General features: G+C 39.5%; 1 protein-coding gene across 1 annotated transcript in view; it reads left to right on the plus strand.

The window, feature by feature from the left end:
• The window catches only part of LOC140128254 (complement C3-like), a 44902-nt gene that overhangs the window by 9783 nt on the left and 15669 nt on the right, over positions 1-19450 (plus strand). Inside the window, exons 8-19 of the mRNA XM_072149814.1 lie at positions 1018-1120; positions 2113-2233; positions 3339-3454; positions 3773-3919; positions 6030-6242; positions 12186-12377; positions 15135-15284; positions 16380-16509; positions 16629-16703; positions 17753-17950; positions 18284-18395; positions 18949-19037. Of these exons, the coding sequence (XP_072005915.1) occupies positions 1018-1120; positions 2113-2233; positions 3339-3454; positions 3773-3919; positions 6030-6242; positions 12186-12377; positions 15135-15284; positions 16380-16509; positions 16629-16703; positions 17753-17950; positions 18284-18395; positions 18949-19037 (1646 nt within the window). The remainder of the gene's footprint in view (positions 1-1017; positions 1121-2112; positions 2234-3338; positions 3455-3772; positions 3920-6029; positions 6243-12185; positions 12378-15134; positions 15285-16379; positions 16510-16628; positions 16704-17752; positions 17951-18283; positions 18396-18948; positions 19038-19450) is intronic.

Genomic DNA, 19450 nt, shown 5'->3' on the forward strand with positions numbered 1-19450 from the left:
AAAAAGTTGAAGATGGAGACTCTTAAAGGGACCTATTTCAACATCCAAGCTAAAGATAGATTCAGGGGTCATCTTTTGTACCAGGGAGATACCAATAATCAAGGGATTGAGGTCAGTGCTCCTAGTGGTTGAGGGAAATGAGTCAAGGTCTCTGGGGTTTATATCAGTAACTGGAACATTCGCAAAATCAGACTAAATCCAGCATCCCCAGTGGAGAAGAGCAGAGGGTAACCAATACCTGACACCTTTAATATGTCCTCAGTAACAGTTAGTTTAGGTGTTAATAATATACTTTGTGGTCTAAGATTGCATAGTGGTGGTCTGTAATGTAGATTATGTAGTAACACCCTTGGAGGCCTAGACTGGTATTGGACCCATGTACCCAAATATCATCATGCCTGGAAGACTAAAGTAGTGCAATAAATTCTTGCTGACAGTGAGGTGTTGTAGTGTAGTGAAGTGAAGAACACCAGCATCCTAGATGACCTAGATAGGGAAAGGGTTGGTGATCTCGTCTATAGAAGCCATTAGAGTGGGGTAGATAATCTGGTGACTGATGGTATAAAATGTATAAATGTTGGTATTTATGGTAGTCTATGGTACTAAATTGGTTTATTCCCAAATTCCTGGAATTATATAATAGCATAGACATTATTTTTAGTATTTGGTGTTGTGTAGAGCAGCAGTAGGTTTTAGCTGTCTCATCATTGATGGTCGAGGGTAGGAAAAGGGTTCATTTCAATATACATGACAATGTATGATACTCTAAACACTATTTCCAGCAATCCCATTGGTGTAGAGCAGCGATAACTATTACATAACTATTTGCCACATCCTTGGTGGATAATTGACAAACATCAAGTGGTTTATGAATTTCCCTACGAGATTGGTTGTAAGGAAATCATCCCCCAGACCCTAAATTAGAGGTTCTATTTAGAAAGTTTCCATGGGGATCCTTGCACAACATATACACACGGTATACATCTCACAATAACGTGAAGCTCTTACGCTCTATAGATACCTCTACGGGAAGCCGGTTTCTGGTAAAGCCTTCGTCCTGTTCAAACTGAAGAGAGGAAATGAAGAGAAAAGTCTAACAGATTCTCTAAGGAGGATTCCGGTAATGTTATGCATGGAAATAATGTGACTAGATTTCTGGGAGCCCATCTAATGTTAAAAAATATAAATTAATATAATAATACTGTGGCTATAGTGAGGATTCCTCTGTCTTCATCCTTGGCCCTCACCTTGGTGTGAATGTAGGGTTCTTTCAGGTCAAAGTACAGGCAGTCCCCGGGTTACATACAAGATAGGGTCTGTAGGTTTGTTCTTAAGTTGAATTTGTATGTAAGTCGGAACTGTATATTTTATCATTGCAATCCCAGCCAGAACTTTTTTGGATTTTAAAAATTTTGGATTTTAAAAATGTTGGGCTGTCATAAGAATCAGGATTAACAATAAATCTTCATTACAGACAACTGTTATAGCTGATTATTGTAGCCTAGGACTAAAGTACAATAAATTACCAATATCCAGAGGTCCGTTTGTAACTAGGGGTCGTATGTAAGTTGAGTGTTCTTAAGTAGGGGACCGCCTGTACAATATCTACTTATCTGGTGTAGAATAATGGCCTGGATGGTAAGAAAACATTATAGCTGAAGATTGTAGACAGAAGTCAACCCAGAGACATCTCTTAAGATGGAGTGACCATCAAGGGACATGACTGGAAGCCATAAGTCAATGGGTAATGGCTGCAGACTGGATAGAAGGACATAAGGCAGTCAGAAAACTATAATCTAGCCATTCAGGTCTATATATAGTAGATGTCATGATTACATTATCATATGTGGACTGTTGATGAGAAGTAGATTGCTAACAAGTAAGGACATGGAAATGGAAAATCAGGTGTGGAAAATGTCCCCTTGTAAAGGTACAATGAAAACAATGGGAAGTACTGGAGATGGGAGGCCAAAGTATACACAGATTTCGGACAAAAAAGACCAATGAGGCAAACATACTACAAGCTTGGATTGTGAATTCCTGTGCCTCTTGACTATAGACAACCCTTGTACATGGGATGTGAGAAAAAATTGTTTGTTGATATTTTCCTAGATTTCTGATGGAACTGGGGAGGTGGAACTGCTGAGAAAAGATCTGATGAAAGACTTCAAGAATCCTAATGACTTACTGCAGTACAGATTACATATTTCTGTCACAGTCATAACTGACTCAGGTGAGAGGAGAGCGGGTACAGAGGGGGAGTGGACACAGATACAGGGAGAAGAAGAGACCTAAGAGGGGAAGAGATAGAGAAAATGGGAGAAATGGAGGAAGGGTTAAAGAAGAACTCAAGAAATAGAGAGGAGGAGAAGAGATACAGGAGATGGAAAGAGATACAGAAAAGGGGAAGAGATACAAAAGAGGAGAAGAGATATAGAAGGGGAGAAGAGATATAGAAGAGGAGAAGAGATATAGAAGAGGGGACGAGATACAGAATAGGAGGAGATATAGAAGAGGGGAAGGGATTCAGAAGAGGAGAAGAGATTTAGAAGAGGGGAAGAGTTATAGAAGAGGAGAAGAGATACAGAAGAGGAGAAGAGATACAAAAGAGGAGAAGAGATACAGAAGAGGAGGAGATATAGAAGAGGAGGAGATACAGAAAAGGGGTAGAGATACACAAGAGGGGAAGAGATATAGAAGAGGAGGAGATATAGGAGAGGAGGAGATATAGAAGAGGGGTCGAGATACAGGACAGGAGGAGATATAGAAGAGGAGGAGATATAGAAGAGGAGAAGAGATTTAGAAGAGGGGAAAGATACAGAAGGAGATAAGAGATAGAGAAGAGGGGAAGAGATACAGAAGAGGGGAAGAGTTATAGAAGAAGATAAGAGATACAGAAGAGGAGAAGAGATACAGAAGGGGAGAAGAGATACAGAAGAGGAGAAGAGATTTAGAAGAGGGGAAGAGATATAGAAGAGGGGAAGAGATTCAGAAGAAGATAAGAGATACAGAAGAGGGGAAGAGATTTAGAAGAGGGGAAGAGATATAAAAGAGGAGAAGAGATACAGAAGAGGGAAGAGATACAGAAGAGGGGAAGAGATATAGAAGAGGAGGAGATATAGAAGAGGGGAAGAGATACAGAAGAGGGGCGAGATATATAAGAGAAGAAGAGATATAGAAGAGGAGGAGATATAGAAGAGGGGAAGAGATATACTGTAAAAGAGGGGGATAGTTACAGAACAGATACCGTACATTTTAAGCTTCATTCATAGAAAATACACTAATAAGTAATGTAGTAATGTAGTTATATGAGTAATTCTTCACCTTTCATGTTGCAGGAGGGGATTTGGTTGAGGCTGAGCTTGGAAACATTTTTATAGTAAAATCCCCTTACAAAATTGTCTTCACTCGGACACCCAAATATTTCAAACCCGGAATGCCCTTTGACCTGACGGTAGGTGGCATCATGTTATCTATTCATTTACTTCACAATTCCCTTTATAGGTGAGTAAGGAGCTGTTCTGTTCCAGTATATACCCATTCCCCATCCATTGGATTCACAATGGCCTCTCCACTTGTCATTGCTCCTAGAAGGTGTCCATGTGATGCTCTCGTTATGTTCTCTTATGTAATGGCTACACAAATATATCCTAATTAAAGGGACACAGCTTGCTTCTCCCACTAATAGTGCCACACCTGTCCACTGGTTGCATGTGGTATTGCCTAACCCTTTTATTTAGTACTTTTTTTTTATCCCATTTCTGTCACTTAGGTGATGGTGACAAACCCAGATGGTTCTCCTGCCAAAAATATCCCGGTGGTGGCAGAACCTGGGAATGTCTACTCGACAACCACTCAGGATGGAACAGCAAGGATCATTCTGAACACAGACACAAAAACCAAGACACTGGATATAACTGTGAGTGAATGTCGATTTGGCTTGATTCAAATTCATTATGAATTTTTTCAAATTGTTCTCTTTCTTTTGTGTAATTCAAACATTTGGGATACAGTATGTCACATAAAAATAGGAAAAGTCAGTCTTGTATGCCAGGAAAGAATATCATGGATGATAGGCGAGTCTAGTTCTGGTACCACAGGTCATAGAAGGGGGGATGTCAACCCCACAAAACCTCCATCAACTCAGAAGACCGTAGAAACCTGACGAGAGTATCGGTCTGGGGACTCATTTGGAGAGACCAGAACCAGGCACTGCTGGCCAATATGAAGGGGCAGAAGGAGAGTTTCCAAGGTCACCCTACTAAAACCACTAAGACTTGGAAACCGTTAGATTAGGAGTTCCTGTAACACAGATAAGAGAGCTGGGACATGAACTTCTAGGGCAGTGGTGGTGAACCTATGGCACGGGTGCCAGAGGTGGCACTCAGATCCCTCTCTATGGGCACCTGTGCCATCACCCCATCGCAGACTCCGCCAGACAGGACTCAAGGCCTCTTGCAGTCCCAGGCAGCCCAGGACCCTAGAAGGAAGTTACAATGATAACCAAAGCCTTTTCTCCTTCTTTCTACTGTATTGGTGTCCAAAGGTGCCTATACAATTTAAACATGTGACTGAGCAGGGAGTAATAAGTTACTTTTTAGACTGTCGCATCGGGGGTTTTGGATGTAGTTTGGGCACTCGGCGTCTAAAGGGTTTGCCATCAATGATCTAGGGTATGCAGTCATGACCAAGTCTAGTTTTCTTTGGTCCTAGATCTCTGACCCAACTGAGTAACTAACTTTATAGTTTAGGCAGATCCTAACAGAACAACTCTGGCAGTTCACTGAGCTTTAGTGGTACCAGGTCCAGTTCTTTTTACATATCATTAGTTGAAAATTGCCTGAGACTGCCAAATATTTACAGTATAAAGATATATAAGAAAATTCTCAAATCTCAATTCCCTAGTGATGTTTACACAATAAAGATAATTTTTACCCCTTTACTTTACAATGTTACTCAGTTTTATTGCTGTTTTAGCTTCTATCAGTCAGTGATGGTCAGTGTTAGATTCCAAGTGTCTCTACACAGACACTTCATGATCCCTCTAGTTCTATGTGCTGAAAATGTGCTTAGATTATATACACTTTCATCTGGCTTCTGAACATTCTACTAGTATCTGACACATAGAAAGAAAGATGAAACAGATGAGAGATGATGAAATCCATGAGATGCCTACAACACACAGGGGCACATTTACTAAGGGTCCATTTTGCTCTGAATTGCCCAGGGGTTTTAGCACACGCGATCGGTTTGTGGTGCATCGGCGCCGGCTTGCATGCGACACAAATCCGGGGGGGGGGGGGGCGTGGACGTCGGACAACCCGATTGATTCGGACAAACCCTGGAATTTAAGAACGAAATTGTGTCACAAGATCAGCACTCACATGCACCGGGATGAAGAAGGTGAACTCCGGCGGACCTCAGCGGGGGAAGTGATGGATGCAGCAAATCAGGCGCACAAGCTATGTGAATCACTGAAGATCCGAATCCTCGTCGGACAATGCACAGTGGGTATCGCGACGGGACAGGTAAGTAAATGTGCCACTTTGTGACACAGTCAGCTGTCCTACATCTCTGCTATTCCACAACACATAGATCTGCTGTGCTGTCCTTCCCAGATAAAGACTTATCTGTCTGTAGCTTTACACTCCTCGCTGCCGGCAGGAAGTCAGTGTCTGTGTATCAGTCTGGGCTCCGACCTGGACTGCAGGGGAGCGGGACCAGAATGCAAGGAGCAGAGAGGCACACAGACAACTCCGCTCCACGTCACACAGAAGTCCAAGATGTCTTCACTGACCCAAGTCAGAAGTTACAAAGTCATGTCTAGGGGCAACTGATATTGTGTACATGAGGACTGATAGAGACAGGTTAGACTTGAAATGCTGGATTATTGTTGTTAACAGTTAATTAGAGAATGCATTATTTTATTATCCTGAGAATATTTAAGAAACTTGTCTTTGTGGGAATATCCCATTCAACTTATACTTTTAGAAGTTGTTTGATTCCTGTGTTTATTCTTTTTATTATAGGTGAAAACATTTGTGCAACGGCTAGAATCCACAAGACAAGCATCGGGAAAGCTTTCAGTGTCACCATATAGAGATTTCAATGGACAGGGAAATTACTTACACATCAGTCTACCTAATGATGTGCTGGAACGGGGGAAACAAATCTTCATACATTTCATCACCCAAAATAGAAATAGAGGCGTTCAAGCACAAACATTACAGTTAACCTACCTGGTACATAGCACTATAATTATATATTTTCCTACTATAACACTGCCCCCTATGTACAAGAATATAACTACTATAATACTGCCCCCTATGTACAAGAATATAACTACTATAATACTGCCCCCTATGTACAGGAATATAACTACTATAATACTGCCCCCTATGTACAAGAATATAACTACTATAATACTGCCCCCTATGTACAAGACTATAACTACTATAATACTGCCCCCTATGTACAAGAATATAACTACTATAATACTGCCCCCTATGTACAGGAATATAACTACTATAATACTACACCCTATGTACAAGAATATAACTACTATAATACTGCCCCCTATGTACAAGAATATAACTACTATAATACTGCCTCCTATGTACAAGAATAGAACTACTATAATACTGCCCCCTATGTACAGGAATATAACTACTATAATACTGCCCCCTATGTACAGAAATATAACTACTATAATACTGCCCCCTATGTACAGAATATAACTACTATAATACTGTCCCCTATGTACAAGAATATAACTACTATAATACTGCCTCCTATGTACAGGAATATAACTACTATAATACTGTCCCCTATGTACAAGAATATAACTACTATAATACTGCCCCCTATGTACAGGAATATAACTACTATAATACTGCCCCCTATGTACAAGAATATAACTACTATAATACTGCTCCCTATGTACAAGAATATAACTACTATAATACTGCCCCCTATGTACAGGAATATAACTACTATAATACTGCCTCCTATGTACAAGAATATAACTACTATAATACTGCCCCCTATGTACAGGAATATAACTACTATAATACTGCCCCCTATGTACAAGAATATAACTACTATAATACTGCCCCCTATGTACAGGAATATAACTACTATAATACTGCCCCCTATGTACAGGAATATAACTACTATAATACTGCCCCCTATGTACAGAATATAACTACTATAATACTGCCCCCTATGTACAGGAATATAACTACTATAATACTGCCCCCTATGTACAGGAATATAACTACTATAATACTGCCCCCTATGTACAAGAATATAACTACTATAATACTGCCCCCTATGTACAGGAATATAACTACTATAATACTGCCCCCTATGTACAGGAATAGAACTACTATAATACTGCCGCCTATGTACAAGAATATAACTACTATAATACTGCCCCCTATGTACAGGAATATAACTACTATAATACTGCCCCCTATGTACAAGAATATAACTACTATAATACTGCCCCCCTATGTACAAGAATATAACTACTATAATACTGCCCCTATGTACAAGAATATAACTACTATAATACTGCCTCCTATGCATAAGAATATAACTACTATAATACTGCCCCTATGTACAAGATTACAACTACTATAATACTGCCCCCTATGTACAAGAATATAACTACTATAATACTGCCCCCTATGTACAAGAATATAACTACTATAATACTGCCCCCTATGTACAAGAATATAACTACTATAATACTGCCCCCTATGTACAAGAATATAACTACTATAATACTGCCCCCTATGTACAAGAATATAACTACTATAATACTGCCCCCTATGTACAAGAATATAACTACTATAATACTGCCCCCTATGTACAAGAATATAACTACTATAATACTGCCCCCTATGTACAAGAATATAACTACTATAATACTGCCCCCTATGTACAAGACTATAACTACTATAATACTGCCCCCTATGTACAAGAATATAACTACTATAATACTGCCTCCTATGTACAAGAATAGAACTACTATAATACTGCCCCCTATGTACAGGAATATAACTACTATAATACTGCCCCCTATGTACAGGAATATAACTACTATAATACTGCCCCCTATGTACAGAATATAACTACTATAATACTGTCCCCTATGTACAAGAATATAACTACTATAATACTGCCTCCTATGTACAGGAATATAACTACTATAATACTGTCCCCTATGTACAAGAATATAACTACTATAATACTGCCCCCTTTGTACAGGAATATAACTACTATAATACTGCCCCCTATGTACAAGAATATAACTACTATAATACTGCCCCCTATGTACAGGAATATAACTACTATAATACTGCCCCTATGTACAAGAATATAACTACTATAATACTGCCCCCTATGTACAGGAATATAACTACTATAATACTGCCCCCTATGTACAGGAATATAACTACTATAATACTGCCCCCTATGTACAGAATATAACTACTATAATACTGCCCCCTATGTACAGGAATATAACTACTATAATACTGCCCCCTATGTACAGGAATATAACTACTATAATACTGCCCCCTATGTACAAGAATATAACTACTATAATACTGCCCCCTATGTACAGGAATATAACTACTATAATACTGCCCCCTATGTACAGGAATAGAACTACTATAATACTGCCGCCTATGTACAAGAATATAACTACTATAATACTGCCCCCTATGTACAGGAATATAACTACTATAATACTGCCCCCTATGTACAAGAATATAACTACTATAATACTGCCCCCCTATGTACAAGAATATAACTACTATAATACTGCCCCTATGTACAAGAATATAACTACTATAATACTGCCTCCTATGTATAAGAATATAACTACTATAATACTGCCCCTATGTACAAGATTACAACTACTATAATACTGCCCCCTATGTACAAGAATATAACTACTATAATACTGCCCCCTATGTACAGGAATATAACTACTATAATACTGCCCCCTATGTACAGGAATAGAACTACTATAATACTGCCGCCTATGTACAAGAATATAACTACTATAATACTGCCCCCTATGTACAGGAATATAACTACTATAATACTGCCCCCTATGTACAAGAATATAACTACTATAATACTGCCCCCTATGTACAAGAATATAACTACTATAATACTGCCCCCTATGTACAAGAATATAACTACTATAATACTGCCCCCTATGTACAAGAATATAACTACTATAATACTGCCCCCTATGTACAAGAATATAACTACTATAATACTGCCCCCTATGTACAAGAATATAACTACTATAATACTGCCCCCTATGTACAAGAATATAACTACTATAATACTGCCCCCTATGTACAAGAATATAACTACTATAATACTGCCCCCTATGTACAAGACTATAACTACTATAATACTGCCCCCTATGTACAAGAATATAACTACTATAATACTGCCTCCTATGTACAAGAATAGAACTACTATAATACTGCCCCCTATGTACAGGAATATAACTACTATAATACTGCCCCCTATGTACAGGAATATAACTACTATAATACTGCCCCCTATGTACAGAATATAACTACTATAATACTGTCCCCTATGTACAAGAATATAACTACTATAATACTGCCTCCTATGTACAGGAATATAACTACTATAATACTGTCCCCTATGTACAAGAATATAACTACTATAATACTGCCCCCTATGTACAGGAATATAACTACTATAATACTGCCTCCTATGTACAGGAATATAACTACTATAATACTGCCTCCTATGTACAAGAATATAACTACTATAATACTGCCCCCTATGTACATGAATATAACTACTATAATACTGCCCCCTATGTACAAGAATATAACTACTATAATACTGCCCCCTATGTACAGGAATATAACTACTATAATACTGCCCCCTATGTACAGGAATATAACTACTATAATACTGCCCCCTATGTACAGAATATAACTACTATAATACTGCCCCCTATTTACAGGAATATAACTACTATAATACTGCCCCCTATGTACAGGAATATAACTACTATAATACTGCCCCCTATGTACAAGAATATAACTACTATAATACTGCCCCCTATGTACAGGAATATAACTACTATAATACTGCCCCCTGTGTACAGGAATATAACTACTATAATACTGCCCCCTATGTACAGGAATATAACTACTATAATACTGCCCCCTATGTACAGGAATATAACTACTATAATACTGCCCCCTATGTACAGAATATAACTACTATAATACTGTCCCCTATGTACAAGAATATAACTACTATAATACTGCCTCCTATGTACAGGAATATAACTACTATAATACTGTCCCCTATGTACAAGAATATAACTACTATAATACTGCCCCCTATGTACAGGAATATAACTACTATAATACTGCCCCCTATGTACAAGAATATAACTACTATAATACTGCTCCCTATGTACAAGAATATAACTACTATAATACTGCCCCCTATGTACAGGAATATAACTACTATAATACTGCCTCCTATGTACAAGAATATAACTACTATAATACTGCCCCCTATGTACAGGAATATAACTACTATAATACTGCCCCCTATGTACAAGAATATAACTACTATAATACTGCCCCCTATGTACAGGAATATAACTACTATAATACTGCCCCCTATGTACAGGAATATAACTACTATAATACTGCCCCCTATGTACAGAATATAACTACTATAATACTGCCCCCTATTTACAGGAATATAACTACTATAATACTGCCCCCTATGTACAGGAATATAACTACTATAATACTGCCCCCTATGTACAAGAATATAACTACTATAATACTGCCCCCTATGTACAGGAATATAACTACTATAATACTGCCCCCTGTGTACAGGAATATAACTACTATAATACTGCCCCCTATGTACAGGAATAGAACTACTATAATACTGCCGCCTATGTACAAGAATATAACTACTATAATACTGCCCCCTATGTACAGGAATATAACTACTATAATACTGCCCCCTATGTACAAGAATATAACTACTATAATACTGCCCCCCTATGTACAAGAATATAACTACTATAATACTGCCCCTATGTACAAGAATATAACTACTATAATACTGCCTCCTATGTATAAGAATATAACTACTATAATACTGCCCCTATGTACAAGATTACAACTACTATAATACTGCCCCCTATGTACAAGAATATAACTACTATAATACTGCCCCCTATGTACAAGAATATAACTACTATAATACTGCCCCCTATGTACAAGAATATAACTACTATAATACTGCCCCCTATGTACAAGAATATAACTACTATAATACTGCCCCTATGTACAAGAATATAACTACTATAATACTGCCCCCTATGTACAGGAATATAACTACTATAATACTGCCCCCTATGTACAGGAATAGAACAGAAAAGGATACTTTGCTGACATGAAGAATGTTATGTTGGATGACAATTGTGCTGCAATATTCCGGTTTGCTACAATGTAAAGATAGAGTTGCGGCTCTCACCGATTATCGTATAGAAGTATATCCTTTAGTGTCAGTGACACGACTAGGGAGGGTACAAGCTGTGGCAATTTAATAGTCACAGGCGCTTTCTCAAGCCAAGGTCATTGGCTTGAGAAAGCTCCTGTTAGGGCCAAACGTCCCCGTTTCCGTAGCTTGTACCCCCCCTAGTCGTGTCACTGACACTAAAGGATATACTTTTATACGATTATCGGTGAGTGCCGCAACTCTATCTTTACATTGTTTGATGGACTTTGATCTATTTTTGCTGAGCGACACCGACACTCCTGTTGCATGGTATGCCTTACGCCGTTTTGTATATTCCGGTTTGCTGCCTGCAATAAAATGTCTTTATTGTTTTGGCTTTACAAGAGCTGAGAAGAAGAGGAGGAGGAATAAGGAGCTCAATAAATGGCCTGCTGTGCAAGACTTCATGGGAATTGTAGTCTCAGCATCTAAAGTAACAACACAGGAAATAAACTGGATGCTGGAATCATAACTTTATACAAGTCATATCTCTGAAAACTCTTTGTATATCTGATTTTTTCATCTTCTATGATTATTTGCTTAGTAAATCCGCATGATTTATTTGTTCTTCCCTCTCACAGGTCCTGAGCCGGGGACAGATAGTGACTATGGGTCGGCAGGAGCGGGGGAGCGGTCAGTCTTTGGTCACTGTCCCCTTGATAATTACAGAGGAGCTCTTGCCGTCTTTCCGGATTGTGGCTTATTACACTGTGGGGGATGAGCTGGTGTCCGACTCCCTCTGGGTGGATGTTGTAGACGACTGCATGGGAACGGTAAAGAGGCCCTAATATAGAATTTATATATGAATAATATAAACCTACCTGTTCCGGTATCATCTTCTGTTTGCCCAATGAACTTGAGGATTTTGTATTTGTGTTTTATTCTGGTTCATGGTGTGAACAAAGGTTTGTGTTTGGTGTTGGAATTGTACCGCACCGATTACCCTGCAGCTCTGCTCCGGTTCATCAGTGGTTATCCTACTGTGATGGACATATCATATTATACCTACTTTGAGTCCTTATCCTATCAACAGTGAACCAGGATACGGACCTCACTGTAATGATTCTTTGATTCTATTCTGAGTTCTTGTTATATTTCACACTTGACCAAGCCAGCACGTACCCAGCTACTTCTATATGATATCTCTTGCCCCCTCTTTTTGTCTCTTGGTTTTCCTTTAGTCTATTGATTTGGTACTTTGTTTGCCCCTTTTTTTTGTGACCTGTCTCTTGTGACTATTCTTATCTGTTTGTTCCTTAGTCTTGTCATATCATGGAGTTTGTACTTTGGCCCAGAGAGGGATCATCTTTTAGTTGTCTCAGCACCGCCTAGGGAAGGCGAGGCAATAGGAAGGGACAGATGGGAAAGGGATTAGTCTAAGGGCCCGTTGTCAGTGTCTTCATTTAGTTTGAGACCCAGTGTGACAAAACCTTTATTATTATTTATGTATTATTATTGTTATTATTGCATTATCATTATAATAATTATTATTACAAATAGTGATGAGTGGACTTATCCATTGCAGGTGTTAGGCTACATTCACACGATGTATGCCCGCCATACCATAGTATGCATCCATTGGCACCGGGGAGAGGAGGAGGGGATGAGTGGCGCTCACCCACGCCCATCTCCATAGTAATATATGGCGCATGGAGCCGTATTCCGGAAAAAGATAGGATGTGTCCTATCTTTCTCCCGGCTACGGAACAGTTTGGTGCCGCACATGTGCTGCACCATACCGCTCCCGTAGGGTGCCATGTGCCCATTGTATATATGCCGTATATACGTCCCCCATACGTCCATGTTAATGTAGCCTTAGGGTTACTTAAATTATTTATTTAAATGTTGCGTTGCATCAGCCCCGATCACAACAGCACCGATTGCAGACTTTACTTGGGGGAGTCTGAGTACAAACCCGAACTTATGGTTTGGGTTCCGGTCCAGATTCAGATAATACAATAATAGCAGTGATCACAATATAACTCGCCATAGTAATAGGAACATCATCATAAAATATTCACATAAAAATTATTTATCAAAGTTTTCTCCTGTAAGGTACTAACTACGGTATAATCATACAAATTCTGACGGCATACAAAATGATGTTAAAATATTTATATTAAAATAGCATAAAAACATTTAGAGTGGGAATAATAAATTATTATTTTTATTATTATTATCATTATTATTATTTTAATATTTTTTTTTTTCTATTACCATACCACTTAGTAGCAGAATAATTATAATTAGTTTCAAATCAAGAGCTTCCATCTTTCTAAATTATAGTGCCAGATTGCTAAATCTCACCAAAAAGACATGTCTAGGCCATTGCATTCACATCTTATTGGGGGTCATTTACTAAGGGCCCGATTCGCGTTTTCCCGACGTGTTAACCGAATATTTCTGATTTGCGCGGGTTTTCCCCTGAATTGCTCCGGGATTTTGGCGCACGCAATCGGATTGTGGCGCATCGGCGCCGGCATGCACGCGCCGGAAATCAGGGGGCGTGGCCGAACGAAAACCCGACGGATTCGGAAAAACCACCACATTTTAAAAAAAAAAGTGTTGCGGGACTCGCGCTTACCTTCACCAGGAATAGGCCGGTGAACTTCAGGGCATTCCGGAGGGCCTCGGGGAACTTCAGCGCAGCAGCGTTGGAGGAACTACCTTAGTGAATCACCGGAAGACCCGAATCCACCGCAGAGAACGCGCCGCTGGATCGCAAATGGGCCGGGTAAGTAAATCTGCCCCACTGTGTTTGGGCGCTGTATTCCATCTATTGATGAAGACTTTTTCTTTTTTATTAGTTTTTCACATAAGGTAATAGAGGTAGGCATTTTGTCCTACAACAAGTCCAAACACAGTCGGGAACAGAATATCCATTGCATGGTAGACAATATATTTTTCGCAAGCAGCTCGGGCATTTGCTTAATAGGCACCAACATACAAACTCCTCCAAGCCATCATCTCCCAGCTGGATGAATCTGAAGAAAAGGTTGTCCTATTCTGGAACTTGACATAAATCATGGTGGTTGAATCCCTTATGTTCAAGTTTTTATCAACTTTCCATTAAACGGATCATAAATGGTTCAGTTTGGAGTTCCCCTTTAAGTGACATAAGAATATTATAAGTTATAATAGTCTTAAAGTGCACTGAACTCCTTTATGTAAACTTCTGGTTGTATAATATAGCTTTGCCTTTCCGATCCTGCGATGATAAGATGACTCAGTTTTTACTCTCCTGGTCTACATGGCAAAGTTTGTTTCGGTAAAAAAATTTTTACGTATTTTATTTAATATTTTTAAAAATATTAAGAAATTACATTTAAATAAATAGATTAAAATGTATTTAAAATGAAATAATAATTCTTTTAAAGAAGCTTATTTATAAGAAACAGAACCTGCATAAAACAGCAGAAAAGCAGAAAATTATAAGTCCTGATGTTTTGGTTTATGAGGTGAATGAACAACTAATGGATGATCACGGTAACTGCTCACATACATATGTATTATGTGATGTTATTACACAGCTGGAATTGAAAGCGAGCAAAACCACAGCAGTACCTGGAGAGAAGATCAGTCTTACACTGCGAGCGGATCACAAGGCAACTGTGGGACTAGTGGCCGTGGATAAGGCCGTCTATGTAATGAACAACAAGTATAGAATAACCCAGAGCAAGGTAATTCCTAGGATTCCCTGCATAAAAAGTAATGAAACATTTTGTGATTATAGTAACTAAACTACTTCCTGGCTCCTTCTCTTTCTTCTCTCCGCCCTCTTCTTAGCACCTGGTAGTTATAACTAATTGGTCTTGGGTGTATAAATTGTAGACATATGGCCTCTCAGACCTTGGTCGGCTTTGCATCCTTTAAGTGCATCTATAAGTGCACTAAAGAATTAAACCAAAATTGAAACAGAAGTGAACAAAAGGATTCATTCTTCTAAGTACTTGTTAAACTCAAATGTCTCTATCACTCATCTTTCTTTTTTCAAAAAGTAAAGTCAAACCCTTCGCCTCTGTTCTCTGATTAACCTAATCCAAGTCTGGTGGGCTTGCTGTTGCCCTTAATAGAATGTACTGTCAAGAACGGAGCTAGCAACATTTAAGAAAGCGCCTCTCGTAGTGTATGTCAGTAACTGTAATGTTAAGCCTATCTCTGTGTGTAACAACTGCCGGAACACTATATACAAAAAAAATGTCCCCCACGGGATCAATAAAGTACTATTGTACATCTGATGACCATATAATGGTAAATGGCAGCCCTAAACAGGCAGTCTGTAAATAAAGCTCTATATTGTAGCAAAAAGTTGAGTCCTAAATGGTAATACTATACCAGAGAGTGATAGTGACCCCCTTAATAGAAGTTATAGTGACACTTTTTTGTACCATCCTTCTTTTCCAATAAAATCCAATTCCTTATAGGAGTATTCCAGGAACAGCAAGTTATCTTATATCCCCATCATAGATGATCAGTGAGAGTCCAAATGGTGGGAACTCCAATGATCAATGGGGATCTCTTTTACCCCCCCAAATAATACTATATTCAGAATATTTATGGCAGAGATAGCAAAAGGGCAGGACTTGGCTTTTCCTGACAATTCCATAAACAATGAACAGAGCAGAATCTTGCATGCTCAACCTTCCACTTCACTAATTTGGGGGAAAGGGCTCCTCTTATTGTTGGAGACTGGAGTTGGTGCCCCCATGGTGATAATATACAGTTGTGAGGCAAGAGATTCACTGAAATGTAATAAACTCTTCATTGACTTTCAGATGTGGAACACTGTAGAGAAGTCAGACATTGGCTGCTCTCCGGGGAGCGGCGCTGACAACATGGGGGTCTTCTATGATGCCGGACTCGCAGTGGAGACAAATTTTGGACTGAGAACCAAGCAGAGATCTGGTAAGAGATTATCTCTTCAATAGTAATGTGCAACCTAAGGCCACATATTCATGACCTCAATCAGTTCTTTAAAATAAATTACATAATAAAAGTGTAAAAAATATGACTTTTCCCTTTAGATTCTTCCTGTGTAGATGGTAAAATACGCAGAAGGAGGTCAAATGCAGAACTGAAGGAATATAAGTCTATGAAAGGTAATGCTCCAGCAGTGTGCAAGGTCAAGGCTCTGGTTTCAATTTCCGGTGGTTGACCTGTTGTACAATTAATTGTGAAAAAAAAATGATGAACCCAATGGAGTCACCCCAGGTCCATAATATTGAAGATATACTGTACTGTTCCTCTATTTGCCTACTTTTTTTTTTATGCAGCCAGAAGGCAAGCCAAATCATTAGATGTTTCATGGCTCTGCCAAATAATCCATTCCAACTGGTCTTCAAAAACTTTTAAGACATTGAAGGGCGTCTAAGGCATAAGGCTAAGCGTACGCAACCGTATATGGCGGCCGTACACACAAACTGTAGCCAGCTCATGGAAGCACTGACTTGCATTAAACAGGGTCATGTTTCGGTGAGTACACCATCTCTCTCAACTCCATGACCAAGTCTTGTTACAGAACAGGTCTTATAACTGCTTGGATTTGTGGTACATCTGCCAGGCTCCTTTAGAGATGGGAATGGTCAGGAGTGCTAACCCCTCCCATCTCCAATGCGTCGCAAACTAACCCCAGTTTACAGCGCATATGAAGCACACGGTCGTGTGCATCCAGCCTAAAACTATATAAAAATAAAGAGACAGCTACTATAGACAAACAATGGGGCACATTTACTTACCCGCTCCAGTCGCGATCCCGCAACGCATTGTCTGACGTGGATTCGGGTTCTGCCGGAATTCACTAAGGTCGTGCGCCCGATATCCAGCAGGTGTTGCTGCTGCGCTGAGGTCCGCCGGAGTTCACCTTCTTCTTCCCGGTGCATGTGAGTGCTGATCTTGCGACACAAATCTTTTTTTAAATTCTGCGATTTTTCCAAATCCGTCGGTCCACGCCCCCCCCCCCCCCCACGATTTCTGTCACGTGAAAGCCGGCTCCGATGTGCCACAATCCGATCACTTGCGCCAAAATCCTGGGGCAATTTGTCGCAAAATGGAAATATTCGGGTAACCCGACGAAATTGTGACATTCAGACCCTTAGTCTGATTGGATCAGTTGAGAAATAGATAATAATATTTTTCTAATTTCTTATAGCCTCAAACTACACAGACCAGGAGAAGAAATGCTGCCATGATGGGATGTTGGCCAGTCCAATGGATCACAGCTGTGAGCGGCGCGCCAGTCTTATTCAAGATGGAGACAAGTGTGTGAAGGCTTTCCTGGACTGTTGCAAGTCCATTGAACTGAAACGGAAGATGGAAAAAGAGTTGATAGATAATGACCTGGACAAAAGTGAGTAGATATTACCTGAAAAATATGAGCCCGATTATATAAAATTTAAAATTTTACTCCTGAAATTTTAGAGCTGAGCCCTATCTGAAAACTTAGGATCCCCCTGGTAACAAAAGTCCATGTTACTTGGTGTCACTCACTCAAAAGAGGAGGCAAAAATATTCATGATACAAGCAGGAACCAATGTCCTTAGGCTACGAATTCAAGAAAGGTTGTTTATGACCACTCACCTCTTCTTCCACAGTGGGTGGGGAGACACCTTTTTTCAGCCTCAAAATATTTTAAACAGAACAGTTGCAAGGAGATGAAATCTCAAAATTGTTTACTTTTTAGGTCTAAATGATAAAGAATACCTGGAAGATGCTGAAATCAGAATCAGAAGTGACTTTCCGGAGAGCTGGCTCTGGAATACTGTGACAATGAATAAGGCTCCCGATGCTGATGGGTAAGTACCTACCTCTATTCTGTGTGATGTTATGATGAGCCATTGGTTTATCACAACAGTCTTTGATCCATATAGTTCAGTATTCTTGGATGACTTCTCCATTTTTGAAAGTTTTTGAGACATTATGAGACACATAGGGGCTCATTTACTTACTTGGTCCAGTCGCGATCCCGCGACGCGTTGTCCGACGAGGATTCAGTTCTGCCGGGATTCACTAAAGTTGTGCGCATGATATCCACCAGGTGTCGCTGCTACGCTGAGGTCTGCCGGAGTTTACCTTCTTCTTGTAAGTGCTTGATCTTGTGACACAAAACGTTTTTTAAATTCTGTGGTTTTTCCGAATCCGTTGGGTTGTCCGACGGCCATACCCCCCGATTTCTGACGCATGAGAGCCGAAGCCGTTGCGCCACAATCCAGGGGCAATTCAGCGCAAATCGGAAACTGCCGAAAAACCCGACGAAAGTGCGCGATTCTGACCCTTAGTAAATGAGCCCCATAGTTTCCATCTTTGTATAATAGTAGACCTCCAATGTTCACATACCTGCTTTTTCAGTATTTCTACAGAGGTCCTGGACAACACATTTTTGAAAGATTCAATTACAACTTGGGAAGTGTTGGCCATCAGTCTATCTGCAAATAAAGGTAAAAAAATCAACGTGGAAATTAACAAACTTTTAGTTTAAAAACTGTTTCCATCTCATAATTATCCTACGGCCTGTGTCACCAGTTTCTGGCGGTCATGGAAGTCACCGCGCTTATGCTATATATCTCTCTGTTGTGACATCCTGGTCAAATGTCATGAACTGCAATTGTCTGGCTGCTACGATGTGTTTGCGTCAAGGGCCAATATGTCTGTTCCTGACTACGTTTGGCTAAACCCTAGTTTTTAGCCCCTCCTGGGCCAGCTCTCACACCAGATCCATTCAGGGAGGTAGTAGCCTTGTAAGACCTTTTTTCTATTAACTTTTACAAGAAGGACTGTCTTTAGAATAGTCAAGATTATGCAGTTTCCTTATCCTCGGGATGGTTGTCTGTTGAGATACAAGTAGATGATG

This window comes from Engystomops pustulosus, chromosome 4 (assembly GCF_040894005.1).
Source record: "Engystomops pustulosus chromosome 4, aEngPut4.maternal, whole genome shotgun sequence".
Taxonomy (NCBI): domain Eukaryota; kingdom Metazoa; phylum Chordata; class Amphibia; order Anura; family Leptodactylidae; genus Engystomops; species Engystomops pustulosus.